This window comes from Tachyglossus aculeatus, chromosome 19 (genome assembly GCF_015852505.1).
Source record: "Tachyglossus aculeatus isolate mTacAcu1 chromosome 19, mTacAcu1.pri, whole genome shotgun sequence".
NCBI classification, from domain to species: Eukaryota; Metazoa; Chordata; class Mammalia; order Monotremata; family Tachyglossidae; genus Tachyglossus; species Tachyglossus aculeatus.
The window spans coordinates 18,707,341-18,730,006 of NC_052084.1; the positions used below are offsets into that span (position 1 = coordinate 18,707,341).

General features: G+C 46.5%; 1 protein-coding gene across 1 annotated transcript in view; it reads right to left on the bottom strand.

The window, feature by feature from the left end:
- The window catches only part of LRFN2 (leucine rich repeat and fibronectin type III domain containing 2), a 172,840-nt gene extending 151,376 nt beyond the window's left edge, over nucleotides 1–21,464 (bottom strand). The window contains exon 1 of the mRNA XM_038761093.1: nucleotides 21,341–21,464. Coding sequence (XP_038617021.1) covers nucleotides 21,341–21,356 — 16 coding nt within the window. The 5' untranslated portion in view covers nucleotides 21,357–21,464. The remainder of the gene's footprint in view (nucleotides 1–21,340) is intronic.
- Nucleotides 21,465–22,666: the final 1,202 nt, after the last annotated feature.

Consider the following 22,666-nt stretch of genomic DNA (forward strand, 5'->3'; position numbering starts at 1 on the left):
GCTAACTTTCTACTGACAAACCTTAAAGCCATGTTGGATCGCTGATTCAAATTTGACTGGTGGTTGACATTGACCTTCAGGTGTTTTTCTGCTGTCCAAGGCCCCCAAAGGTTTTTTTTATGGCATTCATTTATAGTGTTTACTATGTGTCAAGCACTGTTCTAAGCACTGGGGTAGAGACAAGTTAATCAGACCGGATATAATCCCTGTCCCACATGGGGCTCACACTCTAAGTAGGAGGGAGAACTGATTAATACTCAGATACCGACAACTAACTTTGGGTACTTCTAATATGTGAAATAAGAGGACTAAAATTCAAAGTAGCCTTGATAAATAGAAAAAAAAAGTTGAAATTCATGTTGAAATTCAATAGCAAGATCTAGAGCTATCTTGCATTCATGTGTGGTTTCTGTCCTAAGGAGAAAACATCACACTTGTCTCAATTGAAATCACATCCTGCTTATGCAGGGTCAGGTTCCTGATTAATGTGAGTCAATCTGAAGTATTTTCCTGCTTTGCAAAGCAACAACAATCCTACCCAATTTAGTATCGCTGGCAGATTTGATCAGCCTGCTCTCAATTCCTGCACCTTGATCATAGTAAGCACTTGACAACTGCAATGATAATAATAATCAATACAGATACAGAATAGATCCAACTCCAAAAACAAACCCCATGGGTTCTCAATAGATCAATGATATGTATTGAGTGCTTACTGTACTATGTGCTCAGAAGGATACAATAGAATGAATAGCCATGATCCTTGCTCTCAAGGAGTTTATAATCCAGAGAATTGACAATCCCAGCCTGACCCAAAGCCACTGATAACTACCCTTTAGCAATCAATCAATCAGTGGTATTGAGCACTTACTATGTGCAGAGCACTGTCCTAAACACTTGGAAGAGTACAGTATAATAGAGTTGGTTGACATGTTCCCTGCACATAAGGAGATTTCAGTCTAAAGATTGCCAACTCTTTGGAAGACAGAAATACACTTCAAACTGGCCTAGATAAATTGACAGAATGGTTCAGAATGAAGTTCACTTGGGGCTCAACACCTCTAATTTGGATGTAATAATAATAATAATAATGGTGTTTTTAAAGCGCTTGCTGTGTACCAAGCACTGTTCTAAGCACCAGGGTAGATATAAGATAATCACGTTGTCCCATGTGGGGCTTACAGTCTTAATCCCCATTTTACAGATGAGATAACTGAGGCACAGAGAAGTGCAGTGACTTACCCCAGGTCACACAGCAGACAAGTGACAGAGCCAGGATTAGAACCCACGTCCTCTGATTCCCAAGACCATGTTCTTGTTACTAGGCCATGCTGCTTCCCATGGCCATGGATGGATATGTTCCCTATAATATGGTAATAATAATAATAATGATGGTATTTGTTAAGTGCTTACTATGTGCCAAGCACTGTTCTAAGCACTGGAGTAGATACAAGGTTCTCTGGTTGTCCCATGTTGGCCTCACAGTCTTAATTCTCATTTTACATATAAGGTAACTGAGGCACAGAGAAGTTAAGTGACTTGCCCAAAGTCACACAGCTGACAAGTGGTGGAGCCGGGATTAGAATCCATGACCTCTGACTCCCAAGCCTGTGCTCTTTCCCTTAAGCCACACTGCTTCCCCGTGTTGGCAACATGGTCTAATGGAAGGAGCCCGGGATTGGGGGTCAGACAGGGATTCTAGTCCCTGCTTCTCCCCCTTCTTATGTGACCTTGGGCAAATCACTCAACTTTTCTAGACCTCACTTTACTCAACTTTAATCATAATAATAACAAGAAAGATGATATTTGTTAAGGATTTACTGTGTGCCAGGCACTGTACTAAGCGCTGGGGTGCACACAAGCAAATCATGTTAGACACAGTCCATGTCTCACACAGGGCTCTCATTCTTTATCCCCATTTTACAGATGAGGTAACTGAGGCACAGAGAAGTGAAGTGGTTAGCCCAAGCCCACACAGCAGATAAGTGGGGGAATCAGGATTAGAACCCATGACCTTCTGACTCACAGGTATATGCACCATCCTTTACACCATTATGCCATTGAGAAGCAGCATGGCTTAGTGGTAAGAGCCACGGCTTGGGAGTTAGAGGTCATGGGTTCTAATCCCGGCTCTGCCACTTGTCAGCTGTGTGAATTTGGGCAAGTCACTTCACTTCTCTGTGCCTCAGTTACCTCATCTGTAAAATGGGGATTAAGGCTGTGAGCCCCACATGGGACAACCTGGTTACCTTGTATATACCCTAGCGCTTAGAACAGTGCTTGGAACATAGTAAGCTCTTAACAGATAACACCATTATTATTATTATTATTAAAGATACCTTTTCTCCTTCACTTTTAGAAGTTAATCTCGAATCAGACAGAGACCATGTCAGATCTGAGTATCTTGTTTCTACACCAGTGTTTAGTGAAGGGCTTGGCACCAAATGAGCATTTGATAAATACCATTCGAATTATTAGATAGATGTAAGGGTTTTGATCCCTGCAAACATTTTCACCAATTCCTTAAATATACATTAGCCCTACCCAGATGTCTTATGCCTTTTCCATCCTGTCCCTTCTGATGTCCAAGCCTTTTGTCTCAAAGACTCCAGTCTCTCCTTTAGGAAACTCAGGCAACAACCCATTTCTTAACGGCATCTGCTAAGTGCTTAGTATGTGCCAGACACTGTGCTAAGTGCTGGGGTAAGCCCGTGCTCCTTCCATAAACCAGTCTTGATTCCCACTTTACAGATGAGATAACTGAGGAACAGAGAAGTTAAGTGATTTGCCCAAAATTACGCACACAGCAGACAAGTGGTGGTGTCAGGATTAGAACCCATGACCTTCTGAGTCCCAGGCCCGTGCTCTATCCTCTATGCCATGCTGCTGCTTCTTCACTGAGCTCAGCAAGGCCCAGGGCTGGTCAGAGACTGTGTCCAGTCTGATTATTTTATAGCTGTCCCAACATTTAGCTACTGCCTGCCATGGAACAAACATGTAATACATACGATGATGATGATGATTGTTACTATTCTCAATCTGTTTAGCTCCAGGGATATACATGGGCTTGACAGGGAATGTGGCTGTTATATCTTTGTGTTGTACTCTCCCAAACAGAACAATACCCTGCACACAGTAAGTGCTCAATAAATATGACTGATAACACAAGCTAGCTGACAACTTCATACTGTCAATTCGAATTTCTCCGGACAGAGCAGCAGAATAGCCTAGTGGAAAGAGCATTAACCTGAGTGTCAGAGGACCTGACTTCTAGTCCCAGCTCCTTGGGCAAGTGACTTCACTTCTCTGTGCCTCAGTTAATTCATCTGCAAAATGGGGATTCAATACCTGTACTCCTTCCTACTTAGATTGTAAGCCCTGTGTGGGACAGGGACTGTGAATGACCTGATTATTCTGTTATCTTCCCCAGTGCTTAGAACAGAGATTGACATAGTATGCACTAAACCCATGCCATCGCTAACCTGACAGACATCCGATTCTGCCCTCTAGACAGCAAGCTTGTTGCGGGCAGGGAATGAGTCTGCTTACTGTTCTATTGTACTATCCCAAGGGCTTAGTACAGTGTTCTTTACAGAGTAAGCGCTCAATAAGTACCGACTGACTCTTGCACCCCCTGTCCAAGCCCTGATCCATCCCCGGGCACGCTCTGGCATCTACTATGCCTAGCATTGGTTCTGAAAACGGGCACAGACTCTTTCCAGAAGATCCACCAGCCCGGAGTAGCAGACCGATCTCATGGGGCCTCCTGCCGATCTGGCTATTTTCAGAGCCTCCTATGCCTCCCGGGAATCTTGGCGGAGCGCTGCTATTTCGGGAGAGCTCTGCTGGAAGACCAGACACCCATTTCCTGCCTCCTTCATTACCATGTCTAATAATGTTTGCGGGCAAACTGGAACTCTGTTGATGAGTGGCTCCTACCATCCTGTCTCATGAGGGGCGAGTCAGTGCCACCCTACTGACCACCCTGTCCTGGGGGACACTGAGGCAGGGGGATTATTTGCACATTCCAACGTCTGTAGTCAAGGTGAGCTGGGGATAGTGGGGGAGGAAGCAGGCTTCTCATGCTAAAGCTCATTCTTGGGAAATTCCCCCCACAGAAGCACTGGTGAAGCAGAGTGTCCTAAAGGATAGAGCACAGGTCTGAGAGTCAGAAGGACCTGCGTTCTAATCCCTGCTCTGTCACTTTGCTGTGTGACCTTGGGCAAGTCACTTCACTTCCTCTGTGTCTCAGTTACCTCAGCTGTAAAATGGGGGTTAAGACTGTGAGCCCCCTGTAGAGCAGGGAACGTGTCCAACCTGATTAGCTTGGATCTAAGACCAGTGCTTAGTACAGTGCCTGGCACATAGTAAGCACTTAAAAAATGACATTAAAAAGAAAAAGAACACCAAGGCCCCTTCTTGTCCTGGAGATTTTTAAGGGATTGATGTCAAAAGCCATTTGGTTGTTATCCTTGTCTCCAAGCAGATTGTTCCTTCCACAGCACAGAAAGATGAAGATCTTGATGAGTGGGAAAGCAGTGTGGCCTAGTGGAAGGAGCACAGGCTGGGGAGCCAAAGGACTTGGGTTCTAATCCCAGCTCTGCCACTTGGTTACTGTGTGATCTTGGGTAAATCATTTAACTTCTCTGTGTCTCAGTTCCTTCAACTGCAAAATGGGGCGTCAATACCCATTCTCTTTCTTACTTAGACTGTGAGCCCCAAGTGGGGCCTGATTATCTTGTATCTACCTCAGCATTTAGTACAGTGCTTGGCACATAGTAAGTGCTTCTTTATTATCATTGTTATTGTTATCATTACTATCTCCTCTGTTCTTAAAAGTTCCAAGGGAAAGATTCCCTGGATTCTCTAGGTTACTAATTCTAGGACTCAACCCTCCTTCTAAACCTAAGTCTAACTTAAATCCTTCCTGCTGCCACTAAAGTCCAGTCTCCTAAACCCAACTCTAGCCTAAATCCTTCCTGTTGCAACTAAATCCCTCTCTCTTGCTAAACTTGAGTCTAACCTAAATCTTTCCTGCTGCTAACAAAGCCCAGTCCAATCTGAATCTCTCCTGCTACAGCGAAAACCCACTCTCCCCCTAAACCAAGTCTAACCTAAATCCTCTGCACTACTTCCACCCACGCTGTGCTTTCTAGAGACGTAGAGCAGCTTGTTCCGCTCCTCTGTGTAATCAACTCTCGGAGACAGCCAGACTGAGGCTCGGAAGCCCTCCGGCCTTCTTTTTACAGCTAGGAGCAAGATTCCTTGTTAGTTCTGTTTCCTTCTGTGGGATGATTTTCCTGTCAGCAGAGAGAGGCTCAGGAAGGGAATGATCAATCTTCTCTCCTGTAACCCGTCCAACTGATCAGTTTGTAGCTACACCAGCAGTTAGTACAGTGCCTGGTACATACATATTAAGCGATTAAAAAATGCCATTAAAAAAAAAGGAAGCCCAAAGGGCCCTCCTTTCCTGGAGATACTTAAGCAGACCTGCTGGTCTGCCTGATTCTAGTAAATCAAATTGCCTCTTTCCACCCTACATATTTGTGTATCAGTATCATGCAGGTGCATGTTTCATTCATTTGTGTGTGATGTATTTGTGTATTGTAGCTGGATAATGACTCTTTCCACTTTCAAACCCTGAATGAGGGCAGGTTTGCTCCAAGAGGCCTTCCCTGACTAAGCCCTCATTTCCTCTTCTCCCTCTCCCTTTGGCATCTTCCTTGCACTTGGATTTCCACCCTATATTCACCGCCCCCTCAGCCTCACAAAATGGATGTCCAGATCCATAATTTATTTATTCATATTAATGTCCATCTCTCCCTCTAGACTATAAGCTTGTCATGGACAGGGAATGTGTTTAATAATAATAATGATAATAATGATGGAATTTATTAAGCTCTATGTGCAAAACACTGTTCTAAGCACTGGGGAGGTTACAAGGTAATAAGGTTGTCCCATGGGGGGGCTCACAGTCTTAATCCCCATTTTCCAGATGAGGGAACTGAGGCCCAGAGAAGTTAAGTGACTTGCCCAAAGTCACACAGCTGACAAGTGGCAGAGCCGGCATTTGAACCCATGACCTCTGACTCCAAAGCCCGGGCTCTTTCCACTGAGCCACGCTGCTTCTCTGTTTCTTTACCAACTCTGTTTCATGGTAGCTGCTTGTCAGCTGCATGACTTTTAACTTCTCTGTGCCTCAGTTACCTCATCTGTAAAATGAGGATTAAGACCATGAGCTCCATGTGGGACAACCTAATAACCTTGTATCTACCCCAGCACTTAGAGCAGTGCCTGGCACATAGTATGTGCTTAACAAATACCATTATTATTATTATTACTCTCCCAAGTGCTTAGTAAAATGCCCTGCACACAGTAAGCACTCAATAAATATGATTGATAGATTAATCCAGACTCCAGCCAGGCCAACTGTGTTGTTTTGTTATATTTTTACTCTCCCGAGTGCTTAGTACAGTGCTCTGCACACAGTAGTGCTCAATAAATATGATTGACTGATTGATTGATTCAGACCCCAGCCTGATTGCCATCTCTCTTATCCTGTTATATTTGTGCTCTCCCAAGTGCTTAGTATAGTGCTCTGCACACAGTAATGCTCAGTAAATATGACTGATTGATTGACTGATAAGCATCCTCCTGGCCTTCATGTCTGATGGCTCTCTCCCCTCCCAGAGTGTCTTGGGGACTACTGTTGACTGCACTTCTTTTCCTTTGCCCCACTCCACAGGTCGAAGGCCAGACTTGCCCACAGTAAGCACTCAATAAATACGACCAACGGGCTGATGCTCCCACCGTGGCTTCCGGACAGACCTAAAGATTGCAGACAGACTGACCGGTCGCCAACGTATTTCGAGTCCTCACATCCGGGACTCAAGTCAGCCATCCCTTGTCAGCCCTGAACCACCCCTCTGTCTCCCTCCTCTTCCCCTTCGACCAGGATCCCACAGCCCCCGAAGCGGCCGTCTCCCTCCCACCATCCCCTGTCTGAATTCAGGGCTGCGGAGTCAGACGGGAAATTGCATCGAGTCATGAATGATGCAACAAGTCTCAGAGAATCACAAATCAGCCCGCGTCATGGGCAGCCCAGAGCTCAGACCCTCAGTATTTTATGGACCCTGTGACCCAGCCCTTGCCTAAGAACTGCTCTCACGATTTATAGACTCATCACCCAGGCTACTAAACCCGTATTTAGTTGCTTGAAGAGGTGGCTTGATGTTAACAGAGCTTGCCGCCTGATTCGACGCGGGGCTTTGCCCCCAGTAGAGGTTTCAGGAAATCCTGTTGATGGGCTGGCAGATTGTTCAGGCTCACTTAGCCAAATCTCAGTCAGCCAGGGTCACAGGGGATAAACTGAGCCTGGATCACCTAAATATCTAGCTAATGCCCCACTCTCATTTAACTACAAGTTTGAACTTCCTTCCCACTCGACTTAGGCCTGAACAGTTCTGGAGGAGAAAAGTGGACAGATCAGAGCTTGATTGATTTTGTCTTCCCTGCCCAGCCTGTGGGGATGCTAATACCGTGAATTCAGCTCTGCCCTAGGAGGGGTCATAGAAGAGGAAAGAAGAGGAGGAATTCTGTCCCAGAATTCATAGGAAGAGGAGGAATTCATCAGAAGGGGAGGGATTTAAGCATCAGTCTTCCCCTCTAGACCATAAGCTCATTATGGGCAGGGAAATATGTCTGCGAATTCTGTTTTATTGCGCTTTTCCAAGGGCTTAATACAGTGCTCTGCATATAATAAGTGCTCAGTGAATACCTCTGATTGATCTGACAATTTTTCAAGGTCAGTATGGTGAGATTTCTCTGTCCCCCAGTGTACACTCTGTCGGAGTCCCCTGAGGCACATAGACTGTGTCTATTTCCCACCTGTATATTCTTTCCTAGTGCTTAGTGAAGGGTTCCACATACAAGAATAGCTTAATAAATGCTACTTCTACTGCATGGTGTAGTGGAGTCAGAAGGTCGTGGGTTCTAATCCTAGCTCCACCACATACCTGCTGTGTAACCATGGGCAAGGCACTTCACCTCTCTGTGCCTCAGTTACCTCATCTGTAAAATGGGGATTGAGACTGTGAGTCCCTCGTGGGACAAGGGGCTGTGTCCAACCCGATTTGCTTGTATCCACCCCAGCACTTAGTATAGTACCTGGCACATAGTAAGCGCTTAACAAATACCATCATTATTATTACTACTGATGCCATTACTTTATTCATTCAATCGTATTTATTGAGCGCTTACTGTGTGCAGAGCACTGTACTAAGCACTTAGGAAAGTACAATATGACAGAGTTGGTAGTCACATTGCCTGCTCATAACAAGTCTTAGAGGGAGGGGTTTCCCATCACAGCTTTACATTTAGGGAGACGAAAGAAATCAAAATAAATACACGTTTGACCTATGCCATTCTCCGGGGCTGTTATTTGACACATGCTTAGGAACCTGGGGATGGAGCTGGTGCACTAATAATAATAATAATATTTGTTAAGAGCTTACTGTGTGTCAGGCATGGTTTTGCTGCCCCTGTTTCCCCCTCTAGACTGTAAGCTCAGTCCAGGCAGGGAATTGTCTGTTATAGTGTTATACTTTACACTATACACACTATACTATACACCAAGGGAGTGATCAGCACGTAGTAAGCCCTTAATAAATACCATAATTAATAAATATAACTGACTGATTGAAGGCAGAAGAAGGGGAGAAGAGGGGAGATGCAGACACAAAGTAATGTTGTCCTCTCTTCAGGATGGATGTTTGACGCCTGTCAAAATGCCTGTGCTTCTTTTCTAGACCTGTCTGTCAAATCGTCAGATTCTGCACGGTCACTGTGGGAGGGGCTGGTTGCTTTGGGACTGGTGGTGAAAGAGAGAAGCTGGGGGATGCAGAAAATGGTGGGGAGGGGAGGCATGTTGCCCCTCACAGCTCCAGGACAGAGAGACATTCACTCTGACCATAGTAATAATAATAATGATGATGATGATGGTATTTGTTAAGCACTGACTATATGCCAAGCACTGTTCTAAGCACTGGGGGGGATACAAAGTAATCAGGTTGTCCCACATGGGACTCACAGTCTTAATCCCCATTTTTACAAATGAGGGAACTGAGGCACAGAGCAGTTAAGTGACTTGCCCAAAGTCACACAGCTGACAAGTGGCAGAGCCGGGATTAGAACCCATGACCTCTCATTTCCAAACCCGTGCTCTTTCCACTGAGCCATGCTGCTTCTCAACACCAATGCTGCCTTTCTTTCCTTTTCATTCACTCATTCATTCAATCACATTTATTGAGCACTTACTTTGGGAAGGGCATTGTACTAAGCATTGGGGTGAGTACAGTGTAACAGTGCACAGACACAGTACCTGTCTTCTGCCTCTGCCCCAGCGACACGCCCACTGTGTGAGTTGAAAGAACCCAGGCACCTCAGCACATCTCCAAGCTTCTGGACAAAGCTCTTGGGTGGCAAGTGGGGCCTGCCTGCCTCCTCCTCCCAGTGCTTAGAACAGTGCTTGGCACTTAGTAAGTGCTTAACAAATACCATCATCATCATCCTCCTCTGCCCCTACTGGGCTTGCCTGGCACTGAGCTAGGCACAGGTGGTAGTGAAGTGGGCTGGGGCGGGGATGACCAGGGCTGGGCAGTGGTTGGCAACTCATGCCATGCAACCCCCTAAAAGCTCCCCTAAGAGACAGAACCAGAAGCTGAGGGCATAATAAGAACTAGCAACTGAAGTCCATCCCCAGGGGCCTAGTGGGGATATGAGGATTTAGGAGGTAGGTCAGCAGCATGGACGCAGTGTGGCCCAGAAGTCAGAGGAAATGGATTCTAATCTCGGCTCCGCCGCTTGCCTGCTGGGTGACCTTGGGAAATTCACTCAATGTTTCTGTGCCTTAGTTTCCTCTTCTGTAAAATGGGGACAAAGTCCTTTCTCTCTCTCCCTCTTAGACCATGAGCCCCTTGGAGGACACAGACTGCCCAAGAGCTTACTGCAGTGCTTTGCACACAGTAAGTGCTCAAGGAATACAATTGAATGAATGATTATTTTGTACTTACTCTAGTACTTGGCACATAGTAAGCCTTAAATAAAGTTCACAGTTTCATTATCATTATTATTATTATTATTATTATGCAAAATCTTCCTAAAAAATTGTGTCCTCCAGGAGGCCTTACTTGACTAAGCCTTCATTTCTCCTTTCCACCCTCCCATCTACACTGCCTATGCACTGGGCTGTGTAACCCTTAAACCCTCACCCCAGCCCCACACAGCACTTAGGTCCAATCCCTACATAACTGTTGCCCCAATCTCTAATTCATTTTAATTTTTGTCTCCCCCTGTAGACTGTAAATTCCTTGTGAGTACAGAACATGTCTACCAACTGCACTGTACTGCACTTTCCCAAGTGCTTAGTACCGTGTTCTGTGCCCAGGAAGCGTTTAATAAACACTATTGATGGATTGGGCTCAGATTGATTGTGGGTGGCATAAAGGGGGACGTCAGATGACGCCTGTAGATTCTACCTTCCTGAGGACTCCCAGAAGCTCCTATTTGATCTGATATCGTGGATGAAGTGGTTGAGAGCTGGATCCAGCCAGGGCATGGATCCTCTGTCCCCTGGGAGAAAGCAACAGGAGGGGACTCTCCCCATGCTAAGTTATAACTGTGGGTGTCATCTTGCCTTCCTGTCCTCCCTCTCCCCCGCCCCATAGACCCTTCCTCAGGGCCAGGAGAATCAATCAATAGTACTTATTGAGAACTTGCTCTTCTTAGATTCTCCCCTCTCCCCCATCGTACACTCAGACTGTAAATCTCAGACTGTGAGAAGTAGCATGGTCTAGTGTATAGAGCACTTCTCATTCATTCAGTTGTATTTAGAACACTTACTGTGTACAAAGCACTGAATTAAGCACTTGGGAAAGTAGAGTATAACAATAAACAGACACAGCCCCTACCCACAATGAGCTTATAGTCTAGAGGGTGGTTGCAATCTACTATTACCGCTGCTGCTGATTTTCCTATTACTCGTACAACAATGACTACTATTAATTGGGTACTTGGGTTCCTGTAGTAATGAGGCTAGATATGCCTCTCACCCCTTAAGATGGGGTCCCTGGAGGGGATAGAGTGAATATTTCCAAGAGACAATATTTCCAAGTTTCCAAATTCCTTGTGATTTAGACTGTGAGCCCTATGTGGGCCAGGGATTGTGTCCAAACTGATTATCTTATATCTACCCCAATACTTAGAACAGTGGTTGACACATAGTAAGCACTAACAAATTCCATAAAAAAGCGACTTCTCAACAGATAAGGTTTTCTAATGCTACCCATCATGAGTTAAGGCATGGAAACTGAGATGAGTTTGTATCTAATAATAATAGTGATGACATTTGTTAAGTGCTTACTATGTGCAAAGCACTGTTCTAGGCACTGGTGCATATGCTTGCAGCTTAGGATATGGTAAACAATTAATAAATATAATTTTAAAAAAAGACAGGCACAGGCAAAGACAAAGAGGCACCATAGTATTGACAGAGAAGGAAGGAGAGTGACACTGAAAGACAGAGAGAAAAAGAAGAAAAAGAAAAGAGACAAAGAGAAGAGAAGCAGCATAGTCTAGCAGATAGAGTATGAGCCTGGGAGTTAGAAGAACCTGTGTTGCAATCCTGGCTCTGCCACTTGTCTGCTGGGTGACCTTGGGCAAGTCACTTTGCTTCATGGTGCCTCAGTTCCCTCATCTATTAAATGGGGATTAAGACTGCGAGCCCCATGTGGGACATGGACTGCCTCCAAACTGATTAGTTTTTGTCTACCCCAGTGCTTAGTACAGCACCTGGTAAAAAGTAAGTGCTTGACAAATACCGTGAAGAAAAAAAAAAGCCAAAGAAAAGGAGGGCCCAAGTCAAAGTTTAAGAGAAGGGAATCAATGTTGTACTGTAATTTTAAAACCAATGTACAGCAAATATCAGACAAGAGCAAACACAGAGGCAGCTGTACAATAACAGAAGCAGTAGACTTAACTTGGGTCTGAGATAACTCACTTCTAGTGGACACCAGCTCAAGGAATGGTCTTCCTCCCAGTAGCTCATGTTCTGTCACAGCGCTCTGCTCTGGGGAGAGGGTCTATTCAGCTCCCCCATTCTCCAGCATGTTTATACAGCCCCTAGATTTCTATGGGCTTAGGTATAATCAGAGATCCCTAGAAATGAATGGAGTTTTCCCTCAGAGACTCAAAACCAAGCAGTAGGGAGCAGAGCGTGGGTTTTCTGTCTAGAAGGAGCCAGACAGTGGGTGGGCAAGTGTTTGATCATCATCACCAATATTGGCATTACTGAGTGCTTTACTGTGTGCAGAGCACTGTATTAAGTGTTCGGGAGAGTAAGATATAACAAAGTTGGTAGATTTGTTCACTGTATCAACTTTCTCTCCCCACCACCTTTTGCAGTTTTTGCAGTGCTTCTCTTGTCCTCCTCTCTTACACCCCTCTTCACTATGTTTCTCAGAGCACTCTCATCACAGGAAGGGAAGAGTCAGGAGATCTGTGTTCTAATCCTGACTCCACCTCTGTCCCACTATATGACCTTGGGCAAGGGGCTTAACTTTTCCATGCAGCAGTTTCATCATCAGTAAAATTAGTATTAAAAACCTGCTTTCCCTCTCTCTCAGACTGAGGGACAGGACCTGAATCTGATCAGATTGTATTTTATCTACCTCAGCACTTCATAGATTGTTTAGTGCCTAGTAAGTGCTTAAAATAATACTAATAATGATAGCATTTATTAAGTGCTTACTATGTGCAAAGCACTGTACTAAGCACTGGGGAGGTTACAAGGTGATCAGGTTGTCCCACGGGGGGCTCACAGTCTTAATCCCCATTTTACAGATGAGGTAACTGAGGCACAGAGAAGTTAAGTGACTTATCCAAAGTCACACAGCTGACAATTGGTGGAGCTGGGATTTGAACCCATGACCTCTGACTCCAAAGCCCATGCTCTTTCCATTGAAACATGCTGCTTCTCATAAAAAATACCCCAATCATTATTATTGTTTTTAGGAATAAGTTTCTTGTTTCTGCTCTGCTCTGCTCTGCTCCCCAGAAGCTTTCAGTTTCCAACTAGCTGAGATTCTTCAAGGCCATTAAGGAGCTCACTATCCGGCCCATCCCAATTGACCTTCAGGTCCTCTCTTGGCCAAGGGCAAGATTCAGCTCAAATGGGAATGGAGCAGTGTGGCCTAGTGGACAGAGTACAGACCTGGAGTCAGAATGACCTGGGTTCTAATCCCAGCTCCTCTACACACCTCCTGGGTGAATTTAGACAAGTCACTGAACTTCCCTGTGCCTCAGTTACCTCATCTGTAAAATGGGGATTAAGACCGTGGGCCCTATGCGGGACAGGGACTGTGTCCTACTTGATTTGCTTATATCTACCCCAGTGCTTAGAACAGTGCCTGGCACATAGTAATCACAGCGGCTAGAGCACAAGCCTGGGAGTCAGAAGGTCATGGGTTCGAATCCCAGCTCCACCACTTGTCCGCTGTGTGACCATGGGCAAATCATTTCACTTCTCTGGGCCTCAGTTCCCTCATCTGTATAATGGGGATTGAGACTGGGGACAGAGACTGTGTCCAACCTGATTTGCTTGTATCTACCCTAGAGCTTAGTACGATGCCTGGCACATAGCGCTTAACAAATACCTTTATAAATAAATACATAAGCACTTAACATATGCCATAAAAGAAGAACAAACTGCCCTGAGGACAGTGAAGTGGGGAGAATCGTAGAAGTACTGGATAAGAAGGGATGAGAAGGCCTTCCCAGAGTTCAGACTTACAATCTTCTCCCCTTCCTGTCTGAACTTATTCTTTGATGCCCCTCTCCACATTCCCAGCTGGGAAGCAATCCTACCTGAGTTGTCCTCTGGAGCCAGATCCTTAAAACTACCAACTGTGCTTATCCCAGCCAATCTTCTTACATCATCATTGGAAATTATAGAGAGGCTACTATCCACTTGGAGCACTGATGAGGGGAGGAGAACACTGAACCAGGCGTGCGGAGCACTGATTGAGCTGTGTGGTGGTGAAATCTGACACATTCTGTGGATCACTGCTCTCCCCATCTTCAAAGTCCTACTAAAATCATATCTCCTTAAGCACTTTGATATTCACCTCTCCCCCTAACCCCACAGCTATTTTGCACATACTTACCTGCTCATTGTGGGCAGGAAATGTGTCTACCAACTCTGTTATATTGTATTCTCCCAAAAGCTTCGTACAGTGCATTGCACATGGTAAGCACTCAATACATACCATGGGTCAATGGATTATTAGTTATTTTAATGTCTGTGTCCCCCTCTAGACTGTAAACTTATTGTGGTCTGGGAACTTGTCTACCAGCTCTGTTTTATGGTACTTTCCCAAGAGCTTAGTACAGTGCTCTGCACATAGTAAGCTCTCAGTAAATATGACTGGCTGATTAATTGATCACCCCAAGCCTTGGGCACTGCCTTCTCCCTCCTGAGACAGCTGGGACATTTGAGTCCTGTCAGCCCTTGAAACTCCAGCTCACTGGTGATCCCTGAGGTAACACCAGGACGGGCGAGGTTGTCTGTGACTAAGGCCAAGGCCTAGGCCCAAAGCCTAGGATTTAGCTTCTATTCTGGGACCTGTATCCCCAGCTCCACTTCCTACCAGCCCAGCCCCAGAGATGGATGGTCTCAGCTCAAGCTGGATGGGGATTAGGGGTGGCTTGTTCCCCGGACACCCTCTAATGCCCCTATTTCCGGGCTCTTGGCTCCTCAGCCTAATTCCCTCATCTTGTCAGTACTCAGCCGGCTCAGTCCATCCTGCCTGGGTTACTAAGGGAGGGGTATTTTCTGAGGGCAATTCAGTGGGGGCCGGGTGAGGGAGGGGCAGAGAGGGCAAGAAATTGTAGGATAATTAATGTTTAGTCAGTCAAGCCAACAGGAACACACTGGTTCTCTAAGCCCATTCAGGGTTTTCCTGGCACCCCAGATTTCCTCAGTTTCCTGTGGCTGTTTCACACAACTCTCCTTTCCACAAACTTTCTTACCCTCTCCATTCTGATCTCCCAAAAGCCAGCTGTCAGGTTCCAACAACCAACCCAGCCTCTCTGCCCGCTGTATTGTAACCCCTTGGCCTCCCTTTGTGTAACTGCTCCCATATCAAGCCCCTTCCTCTCTTACCAACCACTGATCAACAGTTGTTTCTTGTGAAAGCCAGAATGGTTGACATTCAGCGGGAGAGAAGATAAGTTCACATCTACTAACTCTATTGTTCTCTCCCAAGCGCTTAATACGGTGCTTGGCACAGAGTGATAATACTAAAAATAAGAATTGGTTTTTGTTAAGTGTTTCCTAAACTGTGAGCCCCTTTTAGACTGTGAGCCCACTGTTGGGTAGGGACTGTCTCTATATGTTGCCAACTTGTACTTCCCAAGTGCTTAGTACAGTGCTCTGCACACAGTAAGTGCTCAATACGATTGGTTGATTGATTGATTGATATGCCAAGCACTGTACTAAGCACTGGGGTATATCCAAGATAATCATGTCCTTTGTGGGGCACACAGTCAAGTAGGAGGGAGAATAGGTTTTGGGAAGCAGTGTGGCTCAGTGGAAAGAACATGGGCTTGGGAGTCAGAGGTCATGGGTTCTAATCCTGGCTCTGCCACATGTGTGCTGTGTGACCTTGGGTAAGTCACTTCACTTCTCTGAGCCTCCGTGACCTCATCTGTGAAATGAGGATTAAGACTGTGAACCCCACTTGGGACAACCTGATCACCTTGTATCCCCCCCAGTGCTTAGAACAGTGCTTTACACATAGTAAGTGCTTAACAAATACTATTATTATTATTATTATTATTATTATTATTATTTTGTAGATGAGGGAACTGAGGCACAGAGAAGTTAAGTGGCTTGCCCAAGCCCACCCTGCAGGCAAGTGGCAAAACCAGAATTAGAACCCATGTCCCCTGAGTCCCAGGCCTGGGCTCTTTCCTCTAAGCAAAGCTGCAAAAGGGGGTTTACTAGCCTGTCATCCTTCTCCAAGCCTTCCATCCTCCTCTTCGTCCTCACTACATCTCACTTGCCCTTCCAACCCCCAACTCTAAAATCGGACTGCGTCCAACTCGATTTGCTTGTGTCCACCCCAGTGATTAGTACAGTACCTTGCACATAGTAAGTGCTTAACAAATACTATCATTAAAATTTCAACCCGAAATCATTTGAAGAGCCTGAATAATCTCATATTTTTCCAGCCAAATGAGCATAATAATTTCTGGTTATGCCCATTCAACTGCTCAGCCATGTCCTATGGCCCTTTGAGCTTCACGCATCACTCAGCCACAGAGATCAGTCCTAGGAAGGTCATAAGGAGAGAGCTCTCTACACAAGCCTGAGGAGTTGGTAGTGTAGTGGTTAGTACAGCTACCTGAGAACAGTGCTTAGAATAGTGCTTTGCACATAGTAAGCACTTAACAGATGTCATCATTATTATTGTTGCCAACTTGTACTTCCCAAGTGCTTAGTACAGTGCTCTGCACACAGTAAGAGCTCAATGAATACAATTGAATGAATGAATTACCTTCCAAGCAGTAGACAGAGTTCAATTCCCAACCAATACAGTTAAAAGGTTTTAAGAGAAACAGCGTGGTCTATTGATTAGAGCACAGGCCTTGGAGTCAGAAGGACCTGGGTTCTAATCCCGGCTCGGGCAAGTGTCTGCTGTGTGACCTTGGACAAGTCCCTTCACTTCTCTGGGCCTCAGTTCCCTCGTCTGTAAAATGGGGACTAAGACCATGAGCCTCATGTTGGGTAGGGACTGTATCCAACACAATTTGCTTGTCTTCACTCCAGATTTAGTATAATGTCTGGCACATCAATCTATCAATCGTATTTTTGAGCGCTTACTGTGTGCAGAGCACTGTACTAAGCTCTTGGGAAGTACAAGTTGGTACGTAATAAGCACTTAACAAATAGCGCTATTATTATTATTATTATTAATCCCTGGGATTGAGAGAACCTGCCCTTAGGGAGTTGATAGTCTAAACTGGTGACAGGGCAGGACACAGTCAGCAGAAACAGCTACAAATAGATTTGAAAAGAGCAGGAATGTGCTCAGAGGTCATGGATTGGGCTGACAGGTTGGATGGTGAGTAGGAAGCAAACAAGGAAGGTTTCTCGGAGACGGTGGCCCAGAGTGGCAACTGAAGGAGGGGAGAGAGAGGGAAAGCCAGTAGGCAAGATCCAGGGGCCTGTCGACTCCTCCCATGTTCATAACTCAACAGCAATAATTGCGATGATACTTGTTAAGTGCTTGCGAGGTGCCAAACACTGTATTAAGAGCTCGGGTCATCATCATCATCAAATGCCGTTGAAGTAATTTCCAATCCACAGCGACTCTGTGGACATATTTTCCCCAGAACGTCTAATCTTCTGCTATATCTGTAGTTGTTCTGGTATGTATATCCATAGAGGTGTCTTGGTAAAAAAATATGGAAGTTGCTTACTATTGCTTCCATAAGCACTGGGTAGATACATAATAATAATAATAATAATAATAATAACAATAATAATAATAATAATAACTGTGGTATTTATTAAGCACTTACTATATGCCAGGCACTGTTCTAAACACTGGGGTGGATATAAGCAAACCAGGTTGAACAGAGTCCCTGTCCTACACGGGGCTCCCCCTCTCCCTCCTCCTTCTATCTTCTTCTCACAAAGGCCTCATCTCCAGGCAGAATCACTTTTACCTCCATCCCAGGATCTTTCCTTAAAAAAATCACTCCAGTTTCTCTCTGCTCAGCAGTCAAACCATCAATCAAATGTATTGAGCGCATATTGTGTGCAGAGCACTGAACTAAGCACTTGGGAGAGTACAAATATTCATTCATTCATTCAATCATATTTATTGAGCACTTACTATGTGCAGAGCACTGTACTAAGCGCTTGGGAAGTACAAGTTGGCAACATATAGAGACGGTCCCTACACAATAGCGGGCTCACAGTCTAGAAGAGGGAGACAGAGAACAAAACAAAACATATTAACAAAATAAAATAAATAGAATAAATATGTACAAATAAAATGGAGTAATAAATACGTACAAACATATATACATACATATAGGTGCTGTGGGGAGGGGAAGGAGGTAAGGTGGGGGGATGGGGAGGGGAAGAACGGGGAGAGGAAGGATAGGGCTCAGTCTGGGAAGGCCTCCTGGAGGAGGTGAGCTCTCAGTAGGGCTTTGAAGGGAAAGCCCTACATTCCCTTATAACATATAACATATATTTCCCTTATAACAGGAAGCTCTGTTATATTACAATATAACAGAGTTGTCAGTCAGGCTGGGGTCTGTATCAGTCAATCAATTTTACTACTGAGTGCTACTGTGTGCAGAGTATTGTACTAACTGCTTTGGAGAGTACAACATAACTATAAATAGGCACATTCCCTGTCAACAATGAGCTCAAAATCTAGATGGGAAGACAGACATTAATGTAAATAAAAAGATTAGAGATATGCATGTAAGTGCTTTGGAGCTGAGGGAGGGATGAATAAAGGGAGCAAATCCATGTGCAAGGGGGACGCAGAAGGGAGTCTGGATTTGTAAGAATAGGGTTAGAGGTCAGAACTTGGGTTCTCCCATCACCTGGTTTCCCCAGACCCAAGAGTGCTCTAGACTGTAAGCTCGTCTCTGGACTGTAACCTCGTTTTGGGCAGGGAACATGCCTGCTTATTGTTATATTGTACTCTCCCAAGCACTTAGTACAGTGCTTTTTGAGCTGGGCTGCTCCAGGGGAAAGAGAGAGAAGCAAGCACAGCCTAGTGGATAGAGCACAGGTCTGGGATCAGAAGGACCTGGATTCTAATTCCAGCTCCCCAAGTTGTCTGCTGTGTGGCCTTGGACAAGTCATTTCACTTCTCTGTGTCCCGGTTATCTCATCTGTAAAATGGAGATTAAGCCTGGCAGCCCCATGTGAGACATGGACTGTAACCAACCTGATTATCTTGTATTCATTCATTCAATTGTATTTACTGAATGCTTACTGTGTGCAGAGCACTGTACTAAGTGCTTGAATCTTACCCAGCACTCAATACAGTGCCTGGTACATAGTAAGGGCATAAGAAATACCGTAGAGAAGCAGCGTGGCTCAGTGGAAAAGAGCACGGACTCTGGAGTCAGAGGTCATGGGTTCAAATTCCGGCTCTGCCAAATTGTCAGCTGTGTGACTTTGGGCAAGTCACTTAACTTCTCTGTGCCTCAGTTACTTCATCTGTAAAATGGGGTTGACTGTGAGACCCCTACGGGACAACCTGATCACCTTGTAACCTCCCCAGTGCTTAGAACAGTGCTTTGCACATAGTAAGTGCTTAATAAATGCCATCATTATTCTTATTATTAAACAAAAAAAAGTGGGGGGGAGGGGGCTGCAGGCGGGCCCTTCCAAAGCAGGACAGTCCCTTTGGGAGGAAGAGAGGGATAAGGATTAAGACTGTGAGCCCCATGTGGGACATGGGCTGTGTCCAACCTGTTTTGGTTGTATCTACCACAGCGCTCAGTACAGTGCCTGGCAAATAGTAAACGATTAACGAACAGCACTAACAAAAATGCAGTGGATCTGGTCTCTGTCCTGCCAGGAAAGAGAAAAGCCCCATTGACTACAGAAGCATGGAGAGGGTGGGGAATGGCGCGGCAGCCCAAGGAGGGAAGCAGGCCCCAGTCTGCACACACTGCAGGGTTTGCTCTCTGCACAGAGCAGGAAGACCACCTCCTTCCACTCTCCACACACAGCAGCGGGCTAGCTCAGTCCGCTCTTTGAACACAGGAGGACTAGCTCAGGCCACTCTCCACACACAGCAAGAGGGTGGGCTCGGTCCATTCTCTGCACAAAACAGTGGGCCAGCTGGGTCCGCTCTCCACACACAGCGCTCTCTGCATGAAGCAGGAGGACCGAGGATCGGCTTGGTCCACTCTCCACCCCCAACAGGAGGGCCGGCTGGGTCCATTCTCTGCCTGTTGCAGAGGGGCGACCTCCACCTTCTCCACCCGGCTTTGAGGTCTGCCCGGCCTTCTGCAAAGTAATGTTTTGCCCCTCCGGCCCTCCCCCATCCCCTCTCTCTCCCCCAGCCTCTTCCCCTCACCTCTTCTCCCTTCTGTCCCTGCGGACCCTCCCCTCCAAGGCCCGGCAGAGATCCCCCCTCCTCAGTCCCCCTCCCCAAGGACTTTCTTTCCCCCCCAGACCACCCCCACCCCCTTCCCCCAACCAGCCTCCTCACCTCTCTTTTTTTCTCTCCCTGTCCCTCATCCTTCTCTTTTCTCTTCCTCTTCCCCTCTCTTTCTTTCTCCTCCTCCCCCCTTGCCTCTCTCCATCCTTTTTCCTCTCCCTCTCTCCCCTCCCTCTCCCTTTATCCTCCTCCCTCCTTTCCTCTCTCCCCTCCCTCTCTCCTCCTCCCTCCTGGCTCCTCTCCATCCCTTTTTCCTCTCCCTCCCTATGACATTTCCTCAGTCCGGGGCCCGGGTCGGGAATGAAGTGGCAGTGCCAGCCCCGGGCGTGGGCTTTTGGCGTGGGCTGGGCTGGACTAGGGAATTGGCTCTGCTCCTCAGCATCCTTATTCTGGTCTGGGTGAGCAGAGAGAGAGAGAGAGGAGGGGAAGGAAGAGCAGAGGAAAGGCAAATTCCATCTTGCTTCATCATGCCACTCTGTGCCACACTCAAATGCCCTGCTGGCCAGCTGTGGCTCTGGGGTGTATGTGGCTTTGGGGTGCATTGGCACATGGTAAGCGCTCAATAAATACGACTGAATTGGGGGTGCAATGCACCCGTGGGAGTTCTCTCTTGTCTGCGCCAGCACTTTTTCTCTGCTGTCCCCCCTCCCTGCTCTTTCCTTCCCCTCCGGGAATTAAGGGAGCCGGTTTTCCAGGCTCCTTCCCCCCACATTTCCTCTCCCCAACCCTTCCACATTTAGGCATTTTTTTTCCTGTATATGCTGCTTAGACAGATCTTTTCTCTGGAAGGTTTGGGATCGCAACAGAAAAGACGGGTCTTGCGAAGTTGTCCTGATTTCTCCAGATTCACCCCCCTAAATTGTCCAACAATTACCTAGCCCCCTCAGCAACGGATCTCACTGCCCCTTGACTAGCCAAGGGGAGAAAACTTGAGTAGATGAGGGGGACCCCCAGGTTCGTCCAGCCCCAAGGATTCAGGGACAAAAGTTATGGATTCCCTTCCGAGCCCCCCAAATCTCCATCTGGAGCATCCAATCCCAGCCATCTCATCGCCCAAGTGGGCAACCCTAGTCTCTTACCTGGCAAAAGCATCATTTAGCCCCCATTCAGCACAATCATCTCCTCCAGGCTCTCAGCCCCCTTCTCCTCTGCCGGACATCCTTCCTCGCCGAGATGGAGTCAGAAAATAATAATAATAATAAAACCGCTTCAGCTCAGGCAAACACAGGCTCGAATCACTGGCAGACCGGTTCAGCCTCCTAAGTCCGAGCGAGGGAATCCCGGAGATGACTTATTCCGTTATATCCACGGTTTTTTTTTTAAAAAAAAAAAAGAAGAAGAAAAAGAAAATAGAGAATTTGTCCTTTTCTATTTTGTGGGGGAAAAAAAAAATTCCGGCTGGTCAGGCAAGGAAGACGCCTTCTGGATTTCTTGCATCCCCCAAAGCCGAGGACATTTCGGGATTCGCAAGTCTTCAAATCCACATGAGCAAGCTGCGTGGCATGTGTGTGTGTGTGTGTGTGTGTGTGTGTGTGCGCGCGCACGCGTATGTGTAAGGGAGAGATGCACACACGTGCACAGACACACAAGCGCATGCAGACCCACGAGCACACGCAGACACACAAACCCACGCAAGACCCGCAATCGCACACAGACACACAAAGCCCAGACAGGCGCTCAGACACTCCTCCAGAAAAGCACCCGACAAGGAAAGCAGACGTCTGAAGCCATCTCACAAAGTGCTCTAGGTGGCAGAACCCGCATTGCTTGAAAGACAGCAGTGTGCCAGGGTGGGAATAAGAATGATTTGGGGGAGTGGGGGAGATAGGAAAAGGGGGGAGGGGGCGGTCCAGGCAGCTGGAGAATTCTCCAGTCTCTTCAGCAGGGGCTGTGCCTGGCTGCGACTCACTCCTAGGAAAATCACAATCTTTGTGGAAAAGGAGGAGAGCAACCAGAGGACAAATAAGGGGCAGGGAGTGGGTGAGAGGGGAGATAGGGGCTAGGAGGTGAGGAGGGGGAAAGGGAGGTGAGGAGGTGGTGGTGGGTGGAGGGGAGAGGAGAGAGGTCTGATCGACAAGAAAAGGCCGCTGCAGCCTATACGTGGAAGAGGAGTGCTGGACTCAGAAGCTATTGCATAATGACAGCCTCCTAAACCGCATCACCCAGCTACTTACAGAGTCCCAGAGGAGGAGGAGGGAAAAGTCCAGGTGAGACTCCCTTCCCAGGCCCACCTACCTGGGCATGAACAACCTGCACACCAAAGGCTTGACCAGTGCTAGATCTATCCCGGTGTCGATCCTTTAATCCAGCATTCGGTGGTATTTATTAAGCGCTGCCTGTGTTCTGAGCTCTTGGGAGTGTACCATATAACAGAGCTGACCACACCGAGACTACAGTCTAAAGGG